The sequence below is a fragment of the Barbus barbus genome, assembly GCF_936440315.1.
Source record: "Barbus barbus genome assembly, chromosome: 2".
NCBI lineage: Eukaryota > Metazoa > Chordata > Actinopteri > Cypriniformes > Cyprinidae > Barbus > Barbus barbus.
In genome coordinates this window covers 15,841,940-15,865,534 of record NC_136730.1, presented here as the reverse complement: position 1 = coordinate 15,865,534, position 23,595 = coordinate 15,841,940, and the positions used below count along the sequence as shown (strand labels likewise).

The following is a 23,595-nucleotide window of genomic DNA, read 5'->3' as shown; positions in this document are numbered from 1 at the left end:
TCGATGGCTCAGAAGGGCAAGCCCCAGAGATTCAGAATCCCTGCAAGTCTAGCTGGCATTTACAACTGTATCAATATATAGAATTAATACAAATAAATATAAAAAACTTTTAAGAAAAATATAGATTATTTACAACTGTATCAATATATAGAATTAATACAAATAAAAAACTTTTAAGAAAAATATAGATAAAAAATAAATACATGTGATTAATGAAAGATTAAGTGATAAAAGAGGGGAACTGGTTTTAAATGCCACATAAATCTCAAAAATCAGTGCATAAATAGTGATTTAGCCTGACAATATAGGTAAAAATAAAATCCTGTTTTTTGTCCTTTGATAATATTTTATATTAGATTTCTAGAATAAATTCGGTTTTTAATATTTCAATAAAATACATTAAAATGATTATTAAATTAACCAAGACTTTATAGTTTCCTTGGCATTTCAGTAAATTAAGAAGAAAATGTATTTATGATTATTAGAAGTGTCACTATTTCTCAGCATTTGAGTCTTTTTTTTATGCTATTTAAAATATTTAAGACCTTTTATAGCCTTTTGACATTGTCAAATTTTAAAAAGTTTCCATATATTCTATATATAGCTAACTTGTACTACATATTTTCCAGATTTGAATTATTTTATTTACCAGTGTCGTCTGTGAACCAAATCTTCCTGAGCCGGCAAGTGCCCCCTTTCGAAGGTAAATGTTTATTTCGTGAAAAACAGCTTTGCCTTTCCACGGGCTTAGCTTTAATGATAATACTTCATTGGCAACCGAAATGACCAGGAAAGCTGCCTGTTTAACTACTGATCTTACATATTGATTGAAATGTCCAACGATCTGCGTAGAAAAATGAACGTTTATAAAAGTACTGTTATTTAAACGCAAGCCATAGGAATTGGAACAGATAAACTCAATTTCCCATGAACATAGTAGAACTACGACCAGCGCAGTGAATTATGGGTATTGTTGTTTATTCGTTATTGGATTCCGTGCCGTCTGTCAGCAAATCTACCTGTTTTTGAACTACATGTCCCATGAATCCCCGGAGAGAAAATTTTTACATCGCAACAGCATTTTGACCGCCAGGGGTTTCTGGAGTCAGTTGACATCGTCGACTCTAGTGAGGCGCGCCGCAGACGTAATTTTTGGGGAACTTCGGTCCTTTCCCCCCACTTCGTCGAAAAGGGATAATAGCGCGAATGTAGAGTTTATGTTACTAACATTCGTTGCAAAAACATGCTGGATCCCTGGTTTTATCATTGGTTCTTTTTTACTTGGTGGCCCGTTAGGTAATTTAATTGCCAGCTGGATTATTTTTGCAACGCTGCTTGCTGGTCAAAATTAAGTTGATTAATCTTTCCAGGGATTTAAGATCCAGCGATATTTCATTGGACCAGTTTGGAAAACGAAGTAAAATCGTCGTTTGAATCGTTCCGATGCCCAGCTAACTAGACTATAGCTAGTCAGCCGGGGCTTGCTGCGCCCAAGCCGGGCGAAGATTGACACTGCACGGTGTCACCCAACTGAAGAGGATCGAGTTTATTAGGCGACAATGCTTGACATAATGTCCGAACACCAAGGTAAGGAAAACTTAAAACTTTCAAATATTCAAACTTTAACCATGTTGTGATAGGCAACACCCATCATCATCATCGTTCAGTTTTAGCAGAGTCAGTTAGCCTGTTAGCAGCTTTAATCCTGCAGTAACTTTGCATACCCTTTATTTTAGCAGACTGATTTCACAAGTAAACCTGATTCAATGCCAGACACTTTGTAACGTGTGATTGTGTTAATGAAGCAGAGGACATTTTACTGACGAGCTGGTTCATAGGGATTAGCCGAGTTGCTATCTTGTGCAATGGAGTGAAATTACTCAAGTTGATTGTAGCCATTTGTTAAGCAGTAAGTATCCCATAAATGATTTAAAACTTGCCTGATATCCAAGCACTTCTTTCCGTTCAAATGATTTAATGGGTAGGTTTACACAAGCGCAGTTACGCCGCGTTGCGCATTTTGTCTTCGCTTAGTAAAACAGCCCGGTTTCAAATTAGTTGCCGCTATTAATCCCTTTAACCAGGTGCCAGAGGAATAGTTTTTATTTTTACATAGTTCGGTTGTTTCTCTGATACTGTAATGTCCTTTAGGGCGAAAATGTTGCCTTTTTAAGACCGGTCACTGCTTAGCGTGGTAACTTAGCATTTCCCTGCCTGACTGGAAGTTAACTCTTTGTTATGACGGGGTAACGTTAAATGCATTGCCGATGGTGTCTGTTCCCTCTCAACACTGATAGGTTTGGTCGTTGTAACTATATTATGCGCAACTATATATGTTTTTATAACTTGGGGAGTTCCCAAACCAGAAAAGTTGTCTTGGCGTGTTTCGACGTCGAGAGCAAGGTTAACGTTAAGCCACAAGGTGCTGCGTCCTCTCGCCTTTTTCCACTGCTTTAGTTATAGAGTTTGTCACTACATTAGTTTTCTTCACAATTAAAGTCTCTTAAATCGTGTGGATGTTTGGGTGTAAAATGGTGCCTTGCGCACTTGAATTTTACGCCTCAATCAACAGGGTGTCGCGAGGAATAGCACAGTTAGCGCGTTAGCTTACCGCCGAAAACGCACTTTTAACCAGGTCTGTAAAGAGTCGATTCCAAATGCAACGTTTTCTCGGTTAAACCTGTTATTAAGCAACGAATTAATGTTCTTTTCTCGCCTTTCTTTTTGCTGCATAGATTCATTACTGAAGTGCAAAGCAGAGACTCTGGTAAGTCAAACAAGGAAATAAGATTTCCATCCTAGAGATGGCAGTGCTTGTCCAAATTGCTAAAATACGATTTTCATGTCCAGCCATCAGAGAGAAGAAAGAGGACAGTGGAGGACTTCAACAAGTTTTGCAGTTTTGTTCTTGCATATGCTGGTTACATCCCTTCTCCAAAGGAGGTAAGAGTGGAGAATTGTTTCACATTTAGGTGTGGTTTCATGTACTAAAGCCCTGATTAACTGATTAATTGGGCGGTAGTTTTTAAAACCAGTATAAAAAAAAGTGCTGATGTTTTATGCTTTAATATATTCATACTTTAATCATGTGAATTTTTTATAATTTTAAAATATATCAAGTTTATTAAAAAAAACTGTGCCTCATCACACAATTTTATCATACAAATGATCAACTATTGTGGAGATTACGAGTCAGTGTAACCGACTTTATCTCTTAAGACGAGAACAAAGAAAGCACTAGTTTGTCAAATTATCAAAATGTTAATGCAGCCTCCTTACTGTTTTTCCCTGACACATTCACAATCATTGCTTCTGTGGTGCTTAAAATGAACGACTACTAGTTGACCAGAAAAGTCCTTAGTTGAGGGCAGCCCTGAAGTGTACATTTCACCTTGCTTTTGTCTTTTTAGTATATAACTAGTTTGGACTGTTTAAAACAAAGCAGGTTGTTCTGTGCACTTTTTTAAAACATCCAATTATTGTTGCTGATTTGTCCCAATAATCGATAGTTCCAAGAATTAGCTGTTGGTGCCAATAAGTTAAATTAGGTTTGTCCAAATAGGGAGACATCCAAAACGTGCAGTGTTTGAGGAATTTCAGGTCTGGCCAGTCCTGCTGCTTGAAGGCCACTGTCCTGCAGAATTTTGCTCCAATCGCAATTAAACACCTGAACCAAGGTAATCAAGCTCTTCAGCATTACTAGAATCTTCCCGGCAGGTATTTTGGGACAAGTTGGAGTAAAAATCTGCAGGATATTGGACCTCAGACACCCAAGGTTTAGCCTGTGCTGTCAGTGTATCTTCTACACTGAACATCTTTAGCCCTGCACTGGTCTCTTTTTCAACCTGTATTTGTAGATGTCAGTTGTTTTATGACCAAATACCATTTGATCCATCCAGATGTTTGTCTCTGTCCACAGGAAAGGCCATGGTCGCCAGCATCCTCCAGTTCTCCAAACAGCTCTGGTGCTTCAGGTGAAGGCAGCGTTTTAGGTGGAGCGAGTTCTAACATTGCTCCCAACTGGAGTCACGGCACGTCGGACTTGCACACTATCCACACGTTTGTTCGCAAGGCTCGTGCCAATAAGAGCCACAAGAGTATGCGGCGGCTGTCGTCGGACAGCACCCTGATGGACAAAATGTGTTTAAAAGACTCTTTCTATGAGGGCCAGGTGGCCAGCAAAGCTGAGCGCAAAAAGGACAAGAAGCTGAAGCGTCTTTCTCTCGGTTCAGGTGCTGGTGACAGCAGCAGCAGCGGTGGCGAGAAGCGTGCAAGGATCAAGCGCAGTAAAAACCCCAAACAGTCCAAAGCCCTTAAGAAGCTTAAGAGCTCGGCCCACAGCGAGACAGAGTCAGAGAATGGTCTCGGGCATGGAGAGGAGCGTTTGGACCAGGGAGCAGCAGCTGAGGGCAGACTGCAGGCCCAGGTGAAAGAGGAAAAGGAGGAAGCCACCAGAGAAGCAGATATGAGTTCCAGTGAGGGAGAGACTTGGATAGCGGATGAAGACATAATGGTGGAGTCAGGTGAGTTTATTAGGGACTGAGGAAGATTTAAATGGTTTGGAGATGCTCATAAATCATTGAAGGATTTTAATAGTGTTTTGTGGTGAAATACAACATCTCCAGATGTATTTTCAGCAGCCATTACTCTCCAGTCTTTAGTGTCACATGATCCTTCAGAAATCATTTTAATATGCTGATTTGGTGCTCAAGAAACATTTATTATTTTTATCAATGTTGAAAACAGTTTTTGCTGCTTTGAAGCATTATACACCCAATTCAAAAGTTTGGAGTAAATAGGATTAAAAAAAAAAAAATTAATACTTTTGTTCAGCAAGGATACATTAAATTGGCCAGAAGTGACAGTAAAAACATTTATAATGTTACAAAAGATTTAAATTTTAAATAAATGGTGTTTTATTTTAAAGTTCCTATTTATCAAGAATTCTAAAAAATGTATCATGATTTCTAAAAAAAAAAAAAAAAAAGAAGACAATTAAGCAATTAAAAAAAACTGTTCTAAACATTGATAACCCTTAATAATAGAGTGCCAGCTAATTAATTAAATAAAAAAACAAGTGTATGTACGTGTTTTTTTTTTTTTATATTTTTTATTTTATTAATTAGTCCCTAAATAATTTCATTAATGACTTACAATTTAATACAACTTTTTTAAATAATTAGTTGCATCTTTTCATTACAGGGGATGATTCGTGGGATTTGATCACCTGTTACTGCGGTAAACCATTTGCAGGACGGCCCATGATTGAATGTAGTCAGTGCAGCGTGTGGGTGCACCTCTCTTGCGCCAAAATTAAGAAGTCTAACGTGCCCGACATATTTAACTGCCACAAATGTAGAGACTCTCGACGGTCAAGTCATAAAAAAGACACTTAGATGAGGGTGATCATTCTCTCAAAGCTCTGAATGTTCTCAGTTCTCCAGTTTTTGTATCCAAAACCATTTTCAGTTTCAAAATACATTTTACCTCTCTTTCTAGTTACTCCTTACATGTTTTACAGTCAATAGTCTCCTTTACAGAGTTCACTGAAAAATAATGTTTGAACTGATCTCTTACCTCCCGAGTTGGTAATTGATTTTGGCTCATTTGTAACTGTTTCAGTGATGCTTAAACTATCCTTTGTCACATTTAAATTGTAATTTGTTTAAAATAAGCATTGCATATTTAGTAGCGGCACTATTTTTCTTTGTTGGAAAAGTTGGAGAACACAGCCACACTACATTTTCACAGATATATACTATATTGGTTACTTTGGTACCACAAGAGTCTATTTAAAAGTAAACTTTTATATATATATATATATATATATATATATATATATATATATATATATATAACACACTATTCAAAATACAGAAAAATATTGTTCTGATTTTGCCAAAGAGCTGCTGTGAGAGATTGTGTTGACATCGTTGTTACTAAAAATGTTATTTCTTAGTGAACTGTCCAGTTGATCTCTTTTCATTGGGATAGATGCCTTTGTTTGAAGACTAATAGATGTAATGTGTTTGTCTGAATGCCATTTCCTGTTGATGATCTTAAGACCATTTGAATTACAACCTCTTAATTGGAAATTTATGTCAGAAATCACACCCAAATGGACTTAACCAGTCAGCTAACATGTATTAGATGGTCAGATATAAAGAGCTATACAAGTCATTTAAGCAGGGAATCCTTTCAGTTGCAATTATTGATATCAAACCTGTCTTCTAATTCTACTGGTAATGTACAGTATGTTAACCCATGTACTTTGTCAAAGAAGCTATCAAAACTGTTTGGTCTTTAATTACTTGCACAACATAGTGTTCTTTTTTTTTTCTCAATGTGTTAAATTTTTGGAAGATTTCAGTTTAAGATGTGAAGGCTAGATTTAGCTTTGCTGAAGCTTTCCTTGAGTAGAATGGATGTAATTATTGTTTTCAAGAAATGTTTGGGGGTTTTAAACTCTGGTAAAGATTACTCATTTATGCTACGAGCTCTTTCTTTTAAATTAGTTTGGAGACTATTGTTTAGATTATTTTTTTTCCCCTTTCTGGTTTATTTGTGAAGCAAGGGAGACTGGAAATCCCCAAAAGCCAGACCTCTCTTGCTTCACGTTTCACTCTGTAAATATCACAGATTTTGAGAAGTGTACATATGTGAAAGTGAAGAGAAAAGCAAAGCAAAATGGTATATTTTTTTGCATCTGATATTGTTTTCTTTAACTACCTGGAGAAATAAAACTTTTCTTTATTGGGCTTAAAATGGCTTATTTTTCTAATCTAATTCTTGTGTTGAGATGCATCATGTTTTTGTGATTTAAAATAAGTTGAAAGAACAAGATTCAATTGTTTATCCATATCCATTTTATTTTGTGGCAACACCAGTACAGCGTCTGTCAGTTTGCACCCCACTAGATGGAGCTGGTAAGCTAATATTGGAAAACATAAATACTATAAATAAGTCACAGTTTATAAACCTGAGATGCAATGACTTAATAGAAACCAAAAGTTCAATAAAACAGTTTTCCAAAAGAAGAAGAAACCAAAAAAAGTGAAAAAGGACCAAAATTAAACCACATAAGAAGTCCTTATTAACGGTATATGTCATCTGTCATGCAGTTCACTTAGCATTGTATTCCTTAAAATCTTCAGGTTCCTCCTGAGGGGGAAAAAATGGTTTTAGTAGTAATAGGATATGCAATCCGTTTAATTCAAAGATATGTAGCCAGACCACTGTGGTTCTCTCTATGAAAATACCTTTCTGTTCCTGGAAGACAAGTGGGAGCTGCCAATGGGGTCCAGAGGAACAGTGATCCTCCTCCTATTCTGGGTAAAAAAAAAAAGTGAACTTGGGCTTCTACAAAGACCTAAGAGATCCATATTGAAGAAAATGGGAAATCTCTTTACAAATTGTAAAATATAAAAAAAAGAATTGTATGTGGTTAAATATAGCAATTACAATAAATAAATAAAAATATTGTATGAATTACTTTTTATTTAATAACTTGTATTTGAATAAATATATTTTTAATACAACAACAAAATAACAGTAAATATTCCTACTTGCCTCTTATCTTTGTTTTTGCGACGGTTGCTGTTTGCTGGTTGCACATTGATGTGTTCCATTGGGGAAAAGAAATCAGGAGTCTTGGCTGGATTGGGGTCCCAGTCCTGAGTCACTTCCCCTTCATTTCCTGGGAACAAGTCTGCCAGATCAGAGAGCTCATAGATGTGTGGTGAAATCTCCTGATCCGACCTGAAATTGCCCTGCAGGGAATCAGATGCTTTTTAATGTGACATTAAAGTGTGTTTAATGCAATGCTATATTAAAACTGTATATAAATGTATATTCTCCTAAGAAGAGAATTAACTCCGCATATAATTAATGTGATATTTACTCTTTTCACTCGTAGTCTGACTGGTATCAGGAAAGCACAAAGTTCATCCATCAAGAAGTAGACTACCAGAATAAGTAGCAAGCACCTGGAGCACATCATCTGAGGGCACAACGTGACATGATATTTAGAAAAATGATGACACAATTTTTTCTATTTAAAACATTTGCATGTATAAAGATAAACTAACAGCAATCAACTGATTAGAAATTGTAAAAACTTTTAGAAAATGTAGTAAATTCAGAATTGAATTAAAGTATATTATTTTTAATATTTACCTTTTGTTGAATTAGTCTGTCCTTTAGAAGTTTCTTCAGGAGTTGTTTGACAGTCCTGCCTTTTCTCCTTCTTGTGTGTGTTGCCTTGCTGTCCTCTTTGTCAAGTGCATGTGTGTTGTGGGTATTTGTAGACCTGAAGCTGGGGTGGGTTTATATAAGATGACAGAGAGATCATGGATAAAGTAAGTGTGTGTGTCTAGCATGACTTCACCCACCCTTCAAAAAGATTAGAACATGATTAAAGCATCATTTTGTTTGTTGTTAGAATGTTCTAGTTCAAACTCAGGTTAACAGGTTGACAATTTCTACATTGAGAATCTTACAAGGGAAGGACAAATCTGTATTTATAAAGACATGTCTTGGATAAAAATGATGTAAAATGTATGTATTGTCATGAATGCTACAAGGCTAGATGTTGTCATTTCCTATTTAAACAATTATGGAAATATATTCGATTGAGTGATTTCTAGGGATTCACTGGTTTTAAAATTCTGGCCAGTTCTAATAATCAATATTATTTACATTTTATGATAAAAAATAAATAAAATAATGACTGTTATAAAAATTCTACACTATATTGTCACGAGGAAATTAAAAATTAAACACTAAAAGTTCATTTAGGCATCACAAAATTATAATACACAATGAAAAATTGATATTTTCATTTTATAAATTTGTCAGTCATTACATTTAAGTCTTATTAAATTAGTTGAAAGTGTTCAGAAAAGTCACGTATATAAGGACAAATGAGCATATACAGGTAAACATATATCAACCAATATGGATAAAATAATACAATTTCTAATATAGGCTAATAAATGTTATGGTTCCCAAATATTGTGTACCTCTTGTGATTTTATTTCTTATTTTATGAGACATTTGATGCAAGCCTGTGCATTGTAACTAGCTGATATTGCACTCTGTGAATGTTCTGTCATTTGGAGACTGTGTGTGGCCTGTTCAGGTATCAGATAATCTCGTCTCGCCCAATTTCATAGTTTCAAAACATTGGATTCCCATCCACGTACACCAAAACGGTCTTTCTCTCTTTCTCATTAGGGATGTTCATAGTATTATCAGAGGAAAAACACACACATATAAGCAAGTTGGAAAAAAGCCGGAGCGGCCTCTGCGGATCGCCTACCAGCAGGCTGACACGTTTTCTCTTTTCCTCTTTTCCCTCCCTATCCTAATTATTGCTATTTCTGGCAACTGGGGCCACCAGACATAGACTAGCTGTTGACAGACAACCTATGGTGAAAATAAACTAGCCACCTTTACTAAACAAGGCTGGTGCAATCCGCCCAGATGTCTGTCAACAGAGACTGAGAACAAATCGTTGCCGCTGATTACTCTAATTAGTCTAAAGTGTGTGTGTGTGTGTGTGTGCTCCTTTCTGACAATCCCGCCTTCTCATTTCTGCCCTATAAGTACCCAGAATCTTCCTGAGTTCCAAATTTAGAACAATGAAATTCTAAAGAGTGCATTGCCAGCACAAATATAAGCCTTTTTGTACAATTGATCTGTTTTTTATTATTGTGTGTTTTTACTGTGTATAACAATTCTTATACAGTACCATTTTATCCAGTGTCTTGTAATCTATAGATCACAAATTCACAATGTGATTCATTAAATTCCAAATATATTTGTCTGGTTTACAGACTGCACTCGGTTTTTTCTTATGAATGCTGAGCTAAGTGTATGTTATTTATTTTATTTCAGTAACTACTGAGTCAGTATAACATTGCAGTCAACTAGTTATTGTACTAGTCAAGTGCCAATTTAAAATGCATAACATTATATCTGAACCACAGACATTACAGATAAAGTAAAGTCGTGACGTATTGTCAAGTATGGTGACCCATACTTGAAATTCACACACACACACACAGTGGTGCCCTGGGCAGTTGGGGGTTCGGTGCCTTGGGCACCTCAGTCGTGGTATTGAGGGTGGAGAGAGCGCTGGACATTCACTCCCCCCACCTACAATCCCTGCCGGCCGGGGACTCGAACCCGCAACCTTTCGATTACGAGTCCAATTCTCTAACCATTAGGCCACGCCGGCCGGGGACTCGAACCCGCAACCTTTCGATTACGAGTCCAATTGTCTAACCATTAGGCCACGACTTCCCCTAGATAGAAACTATGTTGTAAATCTGAGAGCAAGATTTCAAGAATTTGAGTCAAGCTGTTTTACTGCACAATTAGCAGTTTTACTGTGTTTAGCACTTTCTGGTGAATTTCTGTTTTGTAAGTTATTTCTTTACGTTCTTTTAATCTGCATTGCAGTCATCCACTTTATAGGTTGAATAGCATGTTGTTGAAGTAGCTACTTTCACCATGAAAACAATTATTTTGACTTATAGCTAACTAAGGAAATAAGCGACATCCTATACAGGCTGAAGTTCTCAAAAAAAAGTCCACATTTCACAAAATGTAGACAAGCTCAAATTGAACTACATTCTCTACATTTTTCAGTGAACATTCTTCATTCTTGTGTTATTAGGGAAGCGGAAATTCGGCACGCTTTTTATTATCAATAGTCAAATATCACTTGCTAAAATCAGTTTTAAAGGTTGCAGTAATTTCAGTTGTAAAGAGCAGCTTTGGTATGTGAATAGAAGGGATTTTCAATTTTACAATAGGCCACAAGGTGGTGCTATAACAAGCTTTAGAATTAAATTATTTAGAATAATTAAATAAAAATATAGTGTTTAAATAATTATTTACCTTACCGGGAAATGTGACCAATCACATGCTATTCTTGAGTCTTGGCAGATGCTTCATATAAGACATACACTTTATTTTACCAATACCTTAATGCTATAATTAACATGGATAATGAATAACATATTTCAGAGTCTGCTCAGTTGTGCCTCCTGTCGGCGCAGATACATGTTAAACCAAATATTTGTTACCAAAACCTCAATTTTCCACTTCTTGCCATGAGGATCAAAATATTTAGTAACCATATTTTGACCAGTAAACCATGACTTTGAGGATAGTGACTTTGTTTAGTGAATCATTATATTTTTCTATCGACAAGCCAACCGCAACAACATTTTCCATTCACACAAAACCCCTGTGAACCTTCTGATATTTCAGAGCAGATGGGAGGTGTTGCAAATGGCTATTTATGATCTTTTGGGTGTTTGTGGTTTTCACGAGTGGGCCTGTCAGGAAGTTTAAGCTATAGAGTAAAACATAGTGTTTTATCAAAGTTTGACACCCCTGCTATGGCTTAGGCTAAAAACAAATTACCAGTAAATAAATAATTTCCCCAAACTTCCCATTACTTTGTCGGTTACTGAACATCTCAAAAAAGCACAATAACATCCTCTCTTCTTTTTTTTTTTTATGTTAACCTGCTTAATAGAAGTCTTGTGGCTTCAGGTCTAATCGACAAGCGTCATATAAAAGGGGAGGAGATTCATAAAGAAAGCGAGGGCTTCATGTCTGTCTGGGCGTAGTGTAACGCTTTCTGTCTTTTTATACCAAAAATACAAAGCGAACGTTAAGGAAATTGTTGAAAACTTTCTTCTTTCCATACATCCGAACAATCACTGCAACAAGACGTGCTCTGTGGAGAATTTGTCGCCTAAGGCTTGTTTGAGGAGCGTATCAAACCTGCCTCCCAAGAGAGAGCCGAGATGTAAGTCAGAGTTTTCATGGTGGATTATTTCTTCCCCTTTTAGAAGTCTCGGATATATAAAGTATGTTTTAATACCGTTTTGCAGTATTTTTGTACACTGGATTGTTTTTATAATAGATAAACTGCGGAGAAAGTGGCCATCGTTATTGATTTAGTATAAGCAGAGTCTTTGTTCATTAAGCTTTTTTTTGTCAGCTTCTATTTCCTTTTCACTTTTATCTTCGCGAATCCTTGGCTATATTTGTTGTTGTTTTTGTGAACAAATGCTATCCCATAAAACCAGCACAATCTGATATGCCGTCTATATACCACACCCGCTTGACCTGACGTCAGAGTGTTATTGCTTCAGTATGTTTCTCGCCTAAAAAAACTGAGCAGTCCTTGAGTTAAGCGTCTGGCACGTATCCCGCCGACAGACTTCCTTTAATATCCGGCTGGGTTTGCATTTCCTTTAAAATGCTGCCTGAACATTTAAACATGGGTCTTTTCATTTGAAGTTGCACTTAAGTTCTTTTTGGACCTGTTCTGCTTGTTTCCAGCGCAAACATAACTTCCCCACATTGTCTTCCCCCATATAGTGATCGTGGTGCTGATAGGCAGAGGTTGGCTCTGAAAATCTCGGATCTGTCTTCAACATGTCTGGCCCAGGTAATGATTATCCGTTTTTCTTTTCCTTGAACTGCAATAGTGCATGTTTGTGGGTTTTTAGTTAAGGAACTGCACTACGTAATGTTAAACAGCTAGTGAGTTTTGCAATAGATGCCTACATTACCTACTTAGCCTAAGTGATGAAGTTTTCAGTCACTGTGCTGAAAACTATCTACACCGTCTATTTACATTTTTCCCCTCAAGTGAGATGCATGCAGTGTCATGCCTGTTGAAGTGAAGGTGTGTTTTGGTGGAAACTTAAATTTTCTCTAGAGGTCAGGAAAGGAATGCAGGAAGTGACGCCTACAACGTGGCAGTGTTCCACATTTTTAGGTTTTCACAGGCTATGCAGTTATAAGAGCTGAAAATTGTTCTATAGCACTGGTGTCAAACTCAATTCCTGGAGGGCCACAGCTCTGCACAGTTTAGCTCCAACCCTAATCAAACACACCTGATCCAGCTAATCAAGCTCTTTAGCATCACTAGAAACTTCCTAGCAGGTGTGATTTGGGGCTGGTTGGAGCTAAACTCTGCAGAGTTGTGGCCCTCCAGGAATTGAGTTTGAGACCACTGTTCTGTATAAACCTCTGTGTCTTTAGCTTTACCTGTCATTTTTGTTTCTGTACACCACATTTTGTCTGATCATACAAAGTGATCTCTGCAAATCAGTGATGTGTCTTTAGGGAAAGTCATAGCTCTAATTAAGTGTGTGTGTGTGTGTGTGTGTGTGTGATTTAGAGCAGATAATTGTGATCACAATTATCACTTTAGACCAGGGCTCCTCAAATCTTACCCTGGAGGTCAAATCTGCTGCAGAGTTTAGCTCCAACCCTGATCAAGCTCCCCTACCTGTGATTTTTCTAATGATCTTGAAGACTCTGATTAGGATACTCGGGTGTGTTTGATTCGGGTTAGAGCTGAACTCTGCAGGAATGGTCCAGATTTGAGGATCCCTGCTTTAGACTTTCTTACTATAAAATATTCCTAGTCCAATCCACACTGGACTGAATTTTGCTGCTGAACTGGCAGTCAAGTGATTCCTTAATGCCATTAGGACTAATAACACCATCTTTGGAGCAACTGTTTTCGTAACAAGCTGGGGAATTCAGGCTAGTATTTACCAAGCAGACTGACACAGTTTATGTTGAGTGGACTAGCAGCATTAATTATTTTGATACCGAAACTACAGATTTATGTATTCTGGTCATGTTCATGTGCAAGTCATTTATGTAATGCATTACTCAAGAAAAATAAATGTTACAAAAGGGCTTGTCTCATCCGTTGTCTTGGTTAATGATGGCTCAAACAATGTTTAGCACTGGAAAACTGGAATGGCAAGATGGTAGTGTTAAAAAAATACAATCACAAGACGTGAATGTCAATGGTTTTAATGAGGAAAGGTCCACAATTACGCAGCACTGCTATCCAGAAACTGGTTTGCTTTCAGAATGTATACATTTATGTCATGAAAGATTTCCTTGATCTGTTTCTAAATCCTTTGTAGGTACTTGCAGCATTTGTTACATGTTGTGCAGATTTTCTTATGAGTTACTACTCTAGACATTTACTGTTGTTAGAAAACGTTTGTGAACCATTTTAATTTGAGTGGAGTAGCGGATGTCTGCAAGTATCATGGCTAAGTTTTCATAGAGCAAGTCTGAATGGTAAATGACTGAATCTCTTTCCCAGCACTTAACCTAATTTTTTGAGCCACGGACACATGACCATGAACAGTTAGATAACATGATGGAAGCAGGATGCAATTCCATGAGGCAGGTCTTGAGAATCAAATTAGCAACGATTGAGAGCCTAGATTCAACATGAAACCACCAGGATTTTTTTTTTTTTTTTTTTTTTTTTAAACTTGCCTTTCAAACACAAGGGGGGGGGCTTACAATAATGAAACGTACGTTTCACAATGAACACTGAAGCCAAAACTTGTCACCAAACAACGCTCTTGCCGTTCATCGGTAATCGTCATGAATCGGTCAGGAGCAGTTTGGGGAAATTTTAACTACATATATTAAGTATTAGTTTTACTTTAAAAATAAATATAAACACCACTTTCTCCCCCCAAAGTAAAATGTCCCAAAGTGTTTTTCGAGGACCTCAAGCATGTTGATGCATGCACGGCAGGATCTTCTCTGCTGGCAATGAAAGGCACTGTTTCTGCACCTCATGTCTGTCAATCTTGAATGGACAACTTTTCTTTTTCTTTTTCTTTGCACTAATTTGTATTTTTGGTCTCCTCTATGTAGGATATATAATGTCTGATCGTGCCTGTATGATTGTGGAAGTAAAACATTTAATAAACTACACCCTTAATGCTGAAAATTTAAAGGAGTTTTACATGACAGTAGAAGAACATTTCTCTCAACAGCCCCATTATGTAGAGGACAGCAGATCTGGGACATCACAATATCTGTATGTCCCACTAATGGAATGGGCTGTGCCTGGACAATGCCTGGTTGAGGGGCCTTTGTGATGAGAGAGAGTTTCATTTCATTCAAACTCATGCCCATATTTTTTTTTTCTCAAAATGGCTGGTGAAAGATTTGAATCGCTCATATGAAGAGCCTTTTCATATGAAAATGGCAGTTTTGGATTGGTTCAATGGGAGGATTAAACCTGTATTAGGGCATGTTTACTAAGCTACACCTGCTGTCTTCACTCCTGAGGTACAATACCGTTCAAGTTTGTTTTTTGAAAAAAAGACTCAAAGCTGCATTTATTTGAGCAAAAACAAATTACAACGGCAACAAAGTGAAATTGTTTAATTTAAAAAAAAAAATTTATTCATGTCGTCATGGCAAACCTGAACAACCTGTACAACAAATAATTACTTGCTTTATTATATAATTTGAGGACGCAATACTTGTAACCACTATTGCTAACCCAGAAATTGAGGAACTCTTGACTTTTAAAAAAAAAATTGACTGATTTAATTAATATATTTTGATATAATAAATTGTTTTATCCAGCTATCCAGAAATTACGTATTTGACCTAATTGCTGACGCTCAGTTAATGCTTTATTTTCATATATCTGGTTGTTGCAGTTTAAAGAGCTGATGTGAAATAGAGAAGATGCTAAATATTTAAATACAATTGCACGCATTGTTCATGATGTCTGTAGATAATGACTGCAAATAGGCAATATTGTTACAATGAATTATTTATGACCCCTTCCGGTTATTGGTGGCTATATTTATACCTTTTTACATTTGGAATGCCTCGCATGTATGCTGGGATCTAAAATAGATCCGTCCCAAAAAACATAGGAGGCCTATGAACCATCTCTTATCTTAACAAGGTTTCCTTTACACACACAATTCTGGGTGTCTGTATTTATTGATTAAAAGAGAATAAATCAGTCAGTTGTTCCAGTCATTTCATTATGCATGCCTACTCCAGGTCATATCCCAGTGATGAGGCATGATGGAGGGATTCCCATTGACTGCTTGAATCGAACAATGCATTCCAAGTCATCAGAACTTTCTGCAGCATGTCAAAGAAAGCTGGCTTGCGTGAAGTAACAAAATACAGGCAGGGGGAAATCGACAGCAGAGTGGCTCAAAGACAATAAAATGTGGAGTTTCTGACTTCAAGAAAGAGCCAAACAAGCAAAGCATCCAAAAATACACACAAACCAAATAACTCAGTCTCTTCACAAAACATCCCCACAAATGCAGCAGACTTGCCTGTACCAAAATTGTAATTCAAACAAACTAGACAAAATGCCAAGACCAGATACAGTATGTTATGACTTGCACTTTGTTCCCTTCAGATTTATTTTTACAGCATTGCCTAATGTCTCATCAGTGTCAACTAAGATTATATATATTTTTTCATATTAAATGGTTTTATACCAGGCTACCCATCTCCACACCAGCCTCCTTATCCCATGCCCCAGCCAGGCGGACACTCCATGCCCCCCTATCCCATGGGAGGTTATGGAGAACCTGGCCATGCGGCCCCACCTGTTGGGTTCCAAGTAGGATACCAGCCAGTTCCAGATCAGCCAATCATGTATCCGCCTGGTCCAGTTAGTCCAGCATCTCACCAGGGGCAACCATATGGAGGTATACATGTCTAAATTTACACTTTATTACAAAAAATGCTGGTAGCATATAGCTGTAGCATAACGCCTATGAGCAATAGATGTTGAGAAAAGTGACCACACAGGCCAAAGATGAGTGAAATGAATAAAGGATTAATTCAATTCATTATTACAGTAAAAACAAATACAACATGTGTGTTGTTAGATAATGCATGCAAATGATGGTGTTACCTAATGATCTTCCTCCCAACCTTCTCTAGCACCTGTTCCTGCACCAGTTTCAGTGCCTGCTGGAGTACCACCTGGTCTGGAGTACCTCGTTCAGGTTGGTCATGTCTTTTGGTACATTCAAAGTCAGACTGTCAGAAAGTTGAATGCACATGGATTATTTGATTCCCTGCTGATTTTGTATGTTTCCCCACTCACAAAGAAATGATTTTAATCAGTCTATAATTTTAATGGTAGGTTTATTTGAACAGTGAGAGACAGAATAACAAAAAATCCAGAAAAACGCATTTAAAAAAAGTTAATTGATTTGCATTTTAATGAGTCAAATAAGTATTTGTTTCCCTATCGATCAGCAAGATTTCTGCCTCCCAGGTGTCTTTTATACAGGTAAGGAGCTGAGATTAGGAGCACTCTCTTAAAGGGAGTGCTCCTAATCTCAGCTCCTTACCTGTATAAAAGACAACCTGTCCACAGAAGTAATCAATCAACCAGATTGCAAACTCTCCACCATGGCCAAGACCAAAGAGCTGTCCAAGGATGTCAGGGACAAGATTGTAGACCTACACAAGGCTGGAATGGGCTACAAAACCATCGCCAAGCAACTTGGTGAGAAGGTGACAACAGCTGGTGCGATTATTCGCAAATGGAAGAAACCCCAAATAACCATCAATCTCCCTCGGTCTGGGGCTCCATGCAAGATCTCATCTCGTGGAGTTTCAACTGGGTGAAAGTTTTTTTGTGAGATGAGACCAAAATCGAGCTCTTTGGCATCAACTCAACTCGCCGTGTTTGGAGGAGGAATGCTGCAAGAACACCATCCCCACCGTCAAACATGGAGGTGGAAACATTATGCTTTGGGGTTGTTTTTCTGCCAAGGGGACAGGACAACTGCACCGCATCAAAGGAATGATGGACAGGGCCATGTACCATCACAAAATCCCTCCTGAGATGTGTGTAAACCTGGTGGCCAACTACAAGAGACATCTGACCTCTGTGATTGCCAACAAGGGTTTTGCCACCAAGTACTAAGTCATGTTTTGCGAAGGGGTCACGTATTTAACACATTAAAATGCAAATCAATTTATAACTTTTTTTTTTTTTTAAATCCAGAACAACATTTATTGTTGTTCTGCCTCTCACTGTTCAAATAAACCTACCATTAAAATTCTAGACTGATCATTTCTTGATCAGCTGTCAGCTGGCAAACGTACAAAATCAGTAGGAGAACAAATTATTTTTCTCCACTGTAAGTTGCATTCATGAAATATGATTATAACTCGCCTCGTAAATACAAACTTCTCAGGGAGAGTTGAATGCACCAGTTCTATTTACTTTATTTATTAGGGTGTTTATAAGTCTTGTGACTAGTATACTCTTTGCATTTCAGATTGATCAGATCCTTATTCATCAGAAAGTGGAGTTGTTAGAGGGTGAGTCGTCTTCTGTGTTATGTGCATGTGGTTGAAGCTGTTTACTCTATAATTTGAGCGCAGTAGATGCATTAAAGCAAAGCTTGTTTCATTTGATGTGTTCTTCATTTTAAGCCTGAGACAGTTATTCACTATTACTACTTTGCTACTTTGTTTAAACTAGTTACTCAAAGATGGCAAAACTTTTCCTCTTCCCTATATACTGTTTGGTCTTCTACAGCAATCATTGGCTTTGAGACCAACAACCAGTATGAGATCAAGAACAGCCTTGGTCAAAAGATCTACTCTGCTAAAGAAAAAAATGACTGCTGCACACGGAACTGCTGTGGTGCCCTGCGCAGCTTTGACATGAAGATCAAAGACAACGCCGATCGAGAGGTCATACGACTCATCCGACCTTTTCGTTGTGTCTCCTGTTGGTGCCCCTGCTGCCTGCAAGAGGTATAACAGACAGGTCCTATCAAAGCTCTGCATATAATTGTTAGTTATGTTAAGTCTCAAAAGCCCAAGTAGGGCTAGCTGCAGTCCACAACATCCAGGGGGCGTGGTTGGATCCACATCTAGGGAGTGGAGATTAGTAGGTTTAGGGGTGGAGATGGGGTGGGTTTAGGGGTCAGGGAGGTGGGAGGAGTTAGATCTGGATCCAACCACGCCCCCTGGATCTTGTAGGCTGCAGCGAGACGCCTCTCCAAAAGCCTAGCAAAATCATGCTATGGGACCTAATGTTTTGTTGATGAGATTCAGCTAGTGACTCATTTGTTGGACATGCTGTGTGACCTGACATGAACGTGTGTGACTTATGAGTTATAAATGGCATGCAGTCAATATGAACATACGACTCCATACTACTATGTCTTTTCAAATAGTCTTCGGTCAGAAATTGTGCGGTTTACTTTTTATTTTTGTTGCTGATTTTGAATGAATAACATTTTTACAGCATGGATGCAGTAAATTGAAATTACAGTAAAAACATTTCTAATGTAACAAGATTTCTATTTTAAAGAAATGATAACCCTTTACTTAAAGCCTGTATGTGTAATGAATTATAAAGGGTTATTAAAAGTTATAATGCATTATAATTATTCATGTGCGCTGTAATGCTGTATATCTTGTTGTAAATTATTATAACCGAATTTAAGATGCATAGTGTAACAATGAATTGATAAGTGTTATAATGTATTAACTGTGGCTACAATTGATTATACAATGCATTATAAGGTGAATTAAAAGGCATAATGCATTAAACTACTTTTATAACTTTAATGCATTATACATAAAGGCTTTAAGTAAAGGGATTACCATAAATGTTGTTCTTCTGAACTTTCTATGCATAAAAGAACATAGAAAAACCATTAAGCAGCACAACTGTTTACACAACATTTATAAGAAGAAATGTTTCTTGAGCTCCAAATCTGCCTATTAGAATGATTTCTGAAGATTGTGTGATATTAAAAACTGGAGTTATGCCTGCTGGAAATTCAGCTTTGCCTTCACAAGAATAAATTGTTTTAATTTATTCCATTGAACAGTAATTTAATACTGTTGAACATTAGTGTACTGTATGTATAGCTGCTATATCATAGCTGCTAGCATAGAAACCAATTTGGGCATTGCTGTACATTTTCTAATTTATGACTATAAATGGCAATATTTCACCTTAAGATGGAGGTACAGGCGCCCCCAGGAACGACTGTAGGATACGTGAAGCAGGACTGGCACCCATGTTATCCACAATTCTCCATCCAGGGGCCAAACAAGGAGACTGTAATGAAGCTCGAGGGGCCCTGCTTGGCATGTAACTGCTGTGGTGATGTGAACTTTGAGGTAACTTTTTAGAATTGGATTGTTGACATGTTGTTGCCTTGTTGATTTATAAAAATTCGTAGCTAAACCTTATACTCACACCAAGCAAAATCATTTGAAATTGTTTTGTGTTTCTAACCATAAATTTGTATTTCTCTCTGTAGCTCAAAGGCAAAGACGGTACTGGCAAACCTATCGGTCGAATCTGTAAGCAGTGGAGTGGCCTGTTGAAGGAAGTCTTTACTGACACTGACAACTTTGGCATCCAGTTCCCTATGGACATGGATGTTAAGATGAAGGCTGTACTTATGGGCGCTTGCTTCCTTATTGTGAGTATTAAGCTAATGACACTTTTAATTATCCACAATGGCCTGAGTGCTTCATAATGCCTTGGAGGACATTTACAGTACCACAGATCTTTAACCATTATGCAACCACAATCCATAAATTATCTCTCCTGGGATATGAGTGTGAAGCTAGCTTTCTACCACTGAGCTACTTTCTCTTTTTCCAGTTTGACCCTGGACCACAAAACCAGTCTTAAGTCGCTGGGGTATATTTGTAGCAATATCCAACAATACATTGTATGGGTCAAAATTATAGATTTTTCTTTCATGCCAGAAATCATTAGGATATTAAGTAAAAATCATGTTCCATGAAGAGATTTTGTAAATTTCATACCGTAAATATATCAACAATTATTACTAATTTTTGATTAGTAATGTGCATTGCTAAGGACTTCATTCAGACAACTTTAAAGACAATAGGTTAGGGCTAGTAGAATATGTTGACTAGATATGTACTTGCAAATTAGTCGGTAGAATGTCTGCTGGGGGACCATTAAAATAGTATTATAGCACTTAAAATAAAGCAGTCTGCTAATACTCTAATGACTGGTAGTTGAAATGTAGTTGCAAAGTGAATTATATTTAGTAGAATGTCTAAAGTGTTAAAATAAATTGTTTCCAAATATTGTAATGCACCAGAAATCTTTCTGTTCTGATCTTTTGTTCTTTCTTTTCATAGGATTTCATGTTCTTTGAAAAAGTGGGAGACACAAACCAGCGCAATACTGTATTCTCTTAGAGCTCCTGATAAGTTACTTTTTAAGTAACATTTTCTACTAACTCATCATCTTTCAAGTGATGAAATTCTCATATTTTGTGGACGACGTCTGGACTTTATTTCCTGCATTCTTAGGTAACCAAAACCATAGACAGCTGGCACTGCAGTAAAACCAAAGGACATGTTCAAGGTCATTTTGTAGTGTTCATGTGACCAACAAGGCGAGGTATCATGAGTAACTGTTCACTGGTGCCTTTTACAAAAATCATATACTATTGTAACAGTAATTTATAATTATAGGCTATCAACTAACATTTCTTTTAAATTTTTCTTTTTTGTTAGAAATAAAATGTAACCTGCAATCCTACGCATGTATTTTTAGACTTATTTCATGCATAGTTTTTTTTTTTTTTTTTCAGTCTTTCTGAAGGAAATTTGAATTTTATTGCACTAAATGCAAAGCATTTTAGTTAAAACATACAGATATTCCTACAGCCAAGTAATGCTTGATGGGGGTTACATGCAAGTTAATGACTCTGGCAGCAGCTGAAAAAAAGGAAAAACAAGCAAGTAGTTGCATGGTTTTCTGTGTGTATAGACCAGTGACTTCTAATGGGTAGAATGCCAATTTATTACTAATAGCTTTTTTTTTTTAAATGTGTATGTGTCTGAAGAATGATAATGTCAGCTTATAAAAGCCAGTCTCTCAGTCTCAATGAGTCTTAGGATGGTGTTAAATATTAATTATTTGCCAATTAAATCCGTGAGTAGCATGAAACGCATGGAAATTCAGGAAACGTAGTCCTATGAATACACTTTAATATTAATATTCCTGTCCTCAAAAAAATGTCAAATAGTCTGTCATTTATATACCGCATAAACTTTTTTTTTTTTTTGGTTGGTTATATAGAGACTGGCCTTGTATCAGTAAGAGAATATGCTGAATATATAACATTTATTAAAACATTTACATTTTGGTCACTGTATTTCAAATTTTGGCAATTTTCCTGCATTTATACGCTAGAAAATATTTAGGTTTTTTTTTTTTAGTTATAAAGTATATCTAGATATAAAGTTAAAATATATAGTTATGTTCCCTATCACTTGTACCACAAATAGACCACATGAACATCAATTTTGTACACATTAATTTTGCTAATCAAATATAACATCCCAGTAGCTAATTACTAATTCGTTTAACTTATAGTGTTACAATGCTCTCTGGTCTCCCCATTTATAATCAACATATATGTGTCTTGTGTATGTTTTTGTTTATTTCTATAGTATACAATATTATAACATAATAAATGTACAATATTATGTTGGTGGTTTGTGTGATTTATATTACTGCATCTAGGAAAAGATTTAAAAACACACTATACACATTGTTGCAAAAACCCCTAACATGTAGCCAAATAAAAGACTTCAGATGTAGGCTTAAGCTAAAATAACCATCATTTGTTATTTTACAAAGGCTAACCTAAAGAACTAGTCTCTGCCACACTTTTTATGCAAAATCATAAACAAAATCACTCCTTATGGCGTACCTAACACACACGTGCACAACGATTAGTGTTCACAATAGACAGTTCAACAACCCCTTTTTATAGCTATGTTTCATGTTTATTTTAACATGATTCACATTAAATCTTGTTTGGAAATGGCTAACAGCGACGTCAACAAGATGCACTTGTTTCTGTACAACCTGTTTACCAACATTACAACTGTTTTTCCGGGTTCATATTTCACAGAACTGTCACAAATAAAGGAGCAATTCGAAAAAGCACTAAGCCATTTTTTTTTTGGGTGTCCAATTTGACCAAAATAAGATTAGATCAGATCAAGATTTTGCAGCAACTCTTTATATAACCTTGCATAATAAATTACAAAAATGGCGACAGCCTGCAATGACAGACAGAGAGAAATTTTGTGGTGCTTTGTAGGTATTTTGTTAATCTCCTGGGTCACATTTTTATCTGCTAGGTAGTGTGAGGCAATAAAAGCTTTAAAAAAGTGGTACACCTATGTCAGGTTGTTAATTTAAATACAAGAAAAGGGGAGGAGATGCTATCAAAACAGAAACCGCAAATGCATGTAGGTATAACGGCACAAACACAGGTATCTGCACTCTGCATGTGTTAAACAGAAGAAAATCTCAACATATATCCGAACAATCATTCTAACACCAAGGAAGTTCTCTACAGAGCATTTCATTTGTGGAGCATCCCAAGGGGTAATACTTCGTTCAGAGTTTAGATAGGTAAGTGATCATTTACCTTTGGTCTTTGTAGTTGTTGGATCATGCTACTTCTATTTCTGACTTCATTTGGACACATTTTTGTGTGCAACTTCAATAAACTTCATTCTTTATTCATCATATTGTGGCGGGAGGAGCCAACGACAGACACAGTGGGCGTGGCGTCAAGCCTCGGAGAGGTTTTTATTAAACAATATAATCAACATAAAGTGTCCAGAGGGGGAAAAGTGTCCAAAATAAGCAGGGATCTGGTGTCCTCGTCGTGCTGCGGGGCTGTG

The 23,595-nt window shown here is 36.8% G+C and overlaps 3 protein-coding genes across 5 annotated transcripts; 2 read left to right on the top strand and 1 right to left on the bottom strand.

Moving 5' to 3' along the window:
- The first annotated feature begins 1,094 nt into the window (after positions 1–1,094).
- On the top strand, positions 1,095–9,007 carry phf23b (PHD finger protein 23b). Of its 2 annotated transcripts, none has more exons than XM_079443315.1 (5): positions 1,095–1,587; positions 2,736–2,767; positions 2,851–2,943; positions 3,920–4,523; positions 7,916–9,007. In XM_079443315.1, the coding sequence occupies exons 1-5, from the start codon at positions 1,560–1,562 to the stop codon at positions 7,918–7,920; spliced, it is 762 nt and encodes a 253-aa protein (XP_079299441.1). In that variant the 5' UTR covers positions 1,095–1,559; the 3' UTR covers positions 7,921–9,007. The 2 variants fall into 2 exon arrangements, with proteins under 2 accessions (XP_079299441.1, XP_079299440.1); XM_079443314.1 differs by lacking the exon at positions 7,916–9,007 and adding an exon at positions 5,203–5,527.
- On the bottom strand, positions 6,846–23,443 carry LOC306886375 (uncharacterized protein). Of its 2 annotated transcripts, none has more exons than XM_079443425.1 (6): positions 23,337–23,433; positions 8,176–8,314; positions 7,901–7,999; positions 7,566–7,769; positions 7,260–7,323; positions 6,846–7,161 (listed from the first exon to the last, which is right to left on the bottom strand). In XM_079443425.1, exons 3-6 carry the CDS (start codon positions 7,997–7,999, stop codon positions 7,151–7,153), a joined length of 378 nt encoding a protein of 125 aa, XP_079299551.1. In that variant the 5' UTR covers positions 8,176–8,314; positions 23,337–23,433; the 3' UTR covers positions 6,846–7,150. The 2 variants fall into 2 exon arrangements, with proteins under 2 accessions (XP_079299551.1, XP_079299550.1); XM_079443424.1 differs by having other exon boundaries at positions 6,847–7,161; positions 7,570–7,769; positions 23,337–23,443.
- On the top strand, positions 11,584–22,838 carry LOC306886326 (phospholipid scramblase 2-like). Its single transcript, XM_079443349.1, has 9 exons — positions 11,584–11,827; positions 12,406–12,475; positions 16,347–16,556; positions 16,795–16,859; positions 18,150–18,192; positions 18,413–18,633; positions 19,855–20,016; positions 20,160–20,324; positions 21,022–22,838. Exons 2-9 carry the CDS (start codon positions 12,463–12,465, stop codon positions 21,079–21,081), a joined length of 939 nt encoding a protein of 312 aa, XP_079299475.1. The 5' UTR covers positions 11,584–11,827; positions 12,406–12,462; the 3' UTR covers positions 21,082–22,838.
- Positions 23,444–23,595: the final 152 nt, after the last annotated feature.

Bases quoted from the DNA above. Each gene is read 5' to 3' on its own strand.
- phf23b (XM_079443314.1), top strand. From the start codon at position 1,560: ATGCTTGACATAATGTCCGAACACCAAG. The intron at 2,768-2,850 runs GTAAGTCAAACA...TTTCATGTCCAG, and splicing joins AGTGCAAAGCAGAGACTCTG to CCATCAGAGAGAAGAAAGAG. The intron at 4,524-5,202 runs GTGAGTTTATTA...TTTTCATTACAG, and splicing joins AGACATAATGGTGGAGTCAG to GGGATGATTCGTGGGATTTG.
- LOC306886375 (XM_079443424.1), bottom strand. From the start codon at position 7,999: ATGATGTGCTCCAGGTGCTTGCTACTTATTCTGGTAGTCTACTTCTTG. The intron at 7,324-7,569 runs GCAAGTAGGAAT...TACCCAGAATAG, and splicing joins CGCAAAAACAAAGATAAGAG to GAGGAGGATCACTGTTCCTC. The intron at 7,162-7,259 runs GTATTTTCATAG...TTTCCCCCTCAG, and splicing joins TGTCTTCCAGGAACAGAAAG to GAGGAACCTGAAGATTTTAA.
- LOC306886326 (XM_079443349.1), top strand. The intron at 18,193-18,412 runs GTGAGTCGTCTT...GGTCTTCTACAG, and splicing joins GAAAGTGGAGTTGTTAGAGG to CAATCATTGGCTTTGAGACC. The intron at 18,634-19,854 runs GTATAACAGACA...TTTCACCTTAAG, and splicing joins GCCCCTGCTGCCTGCAAGAG to ATGGAGGTACAGGCGCCCCC.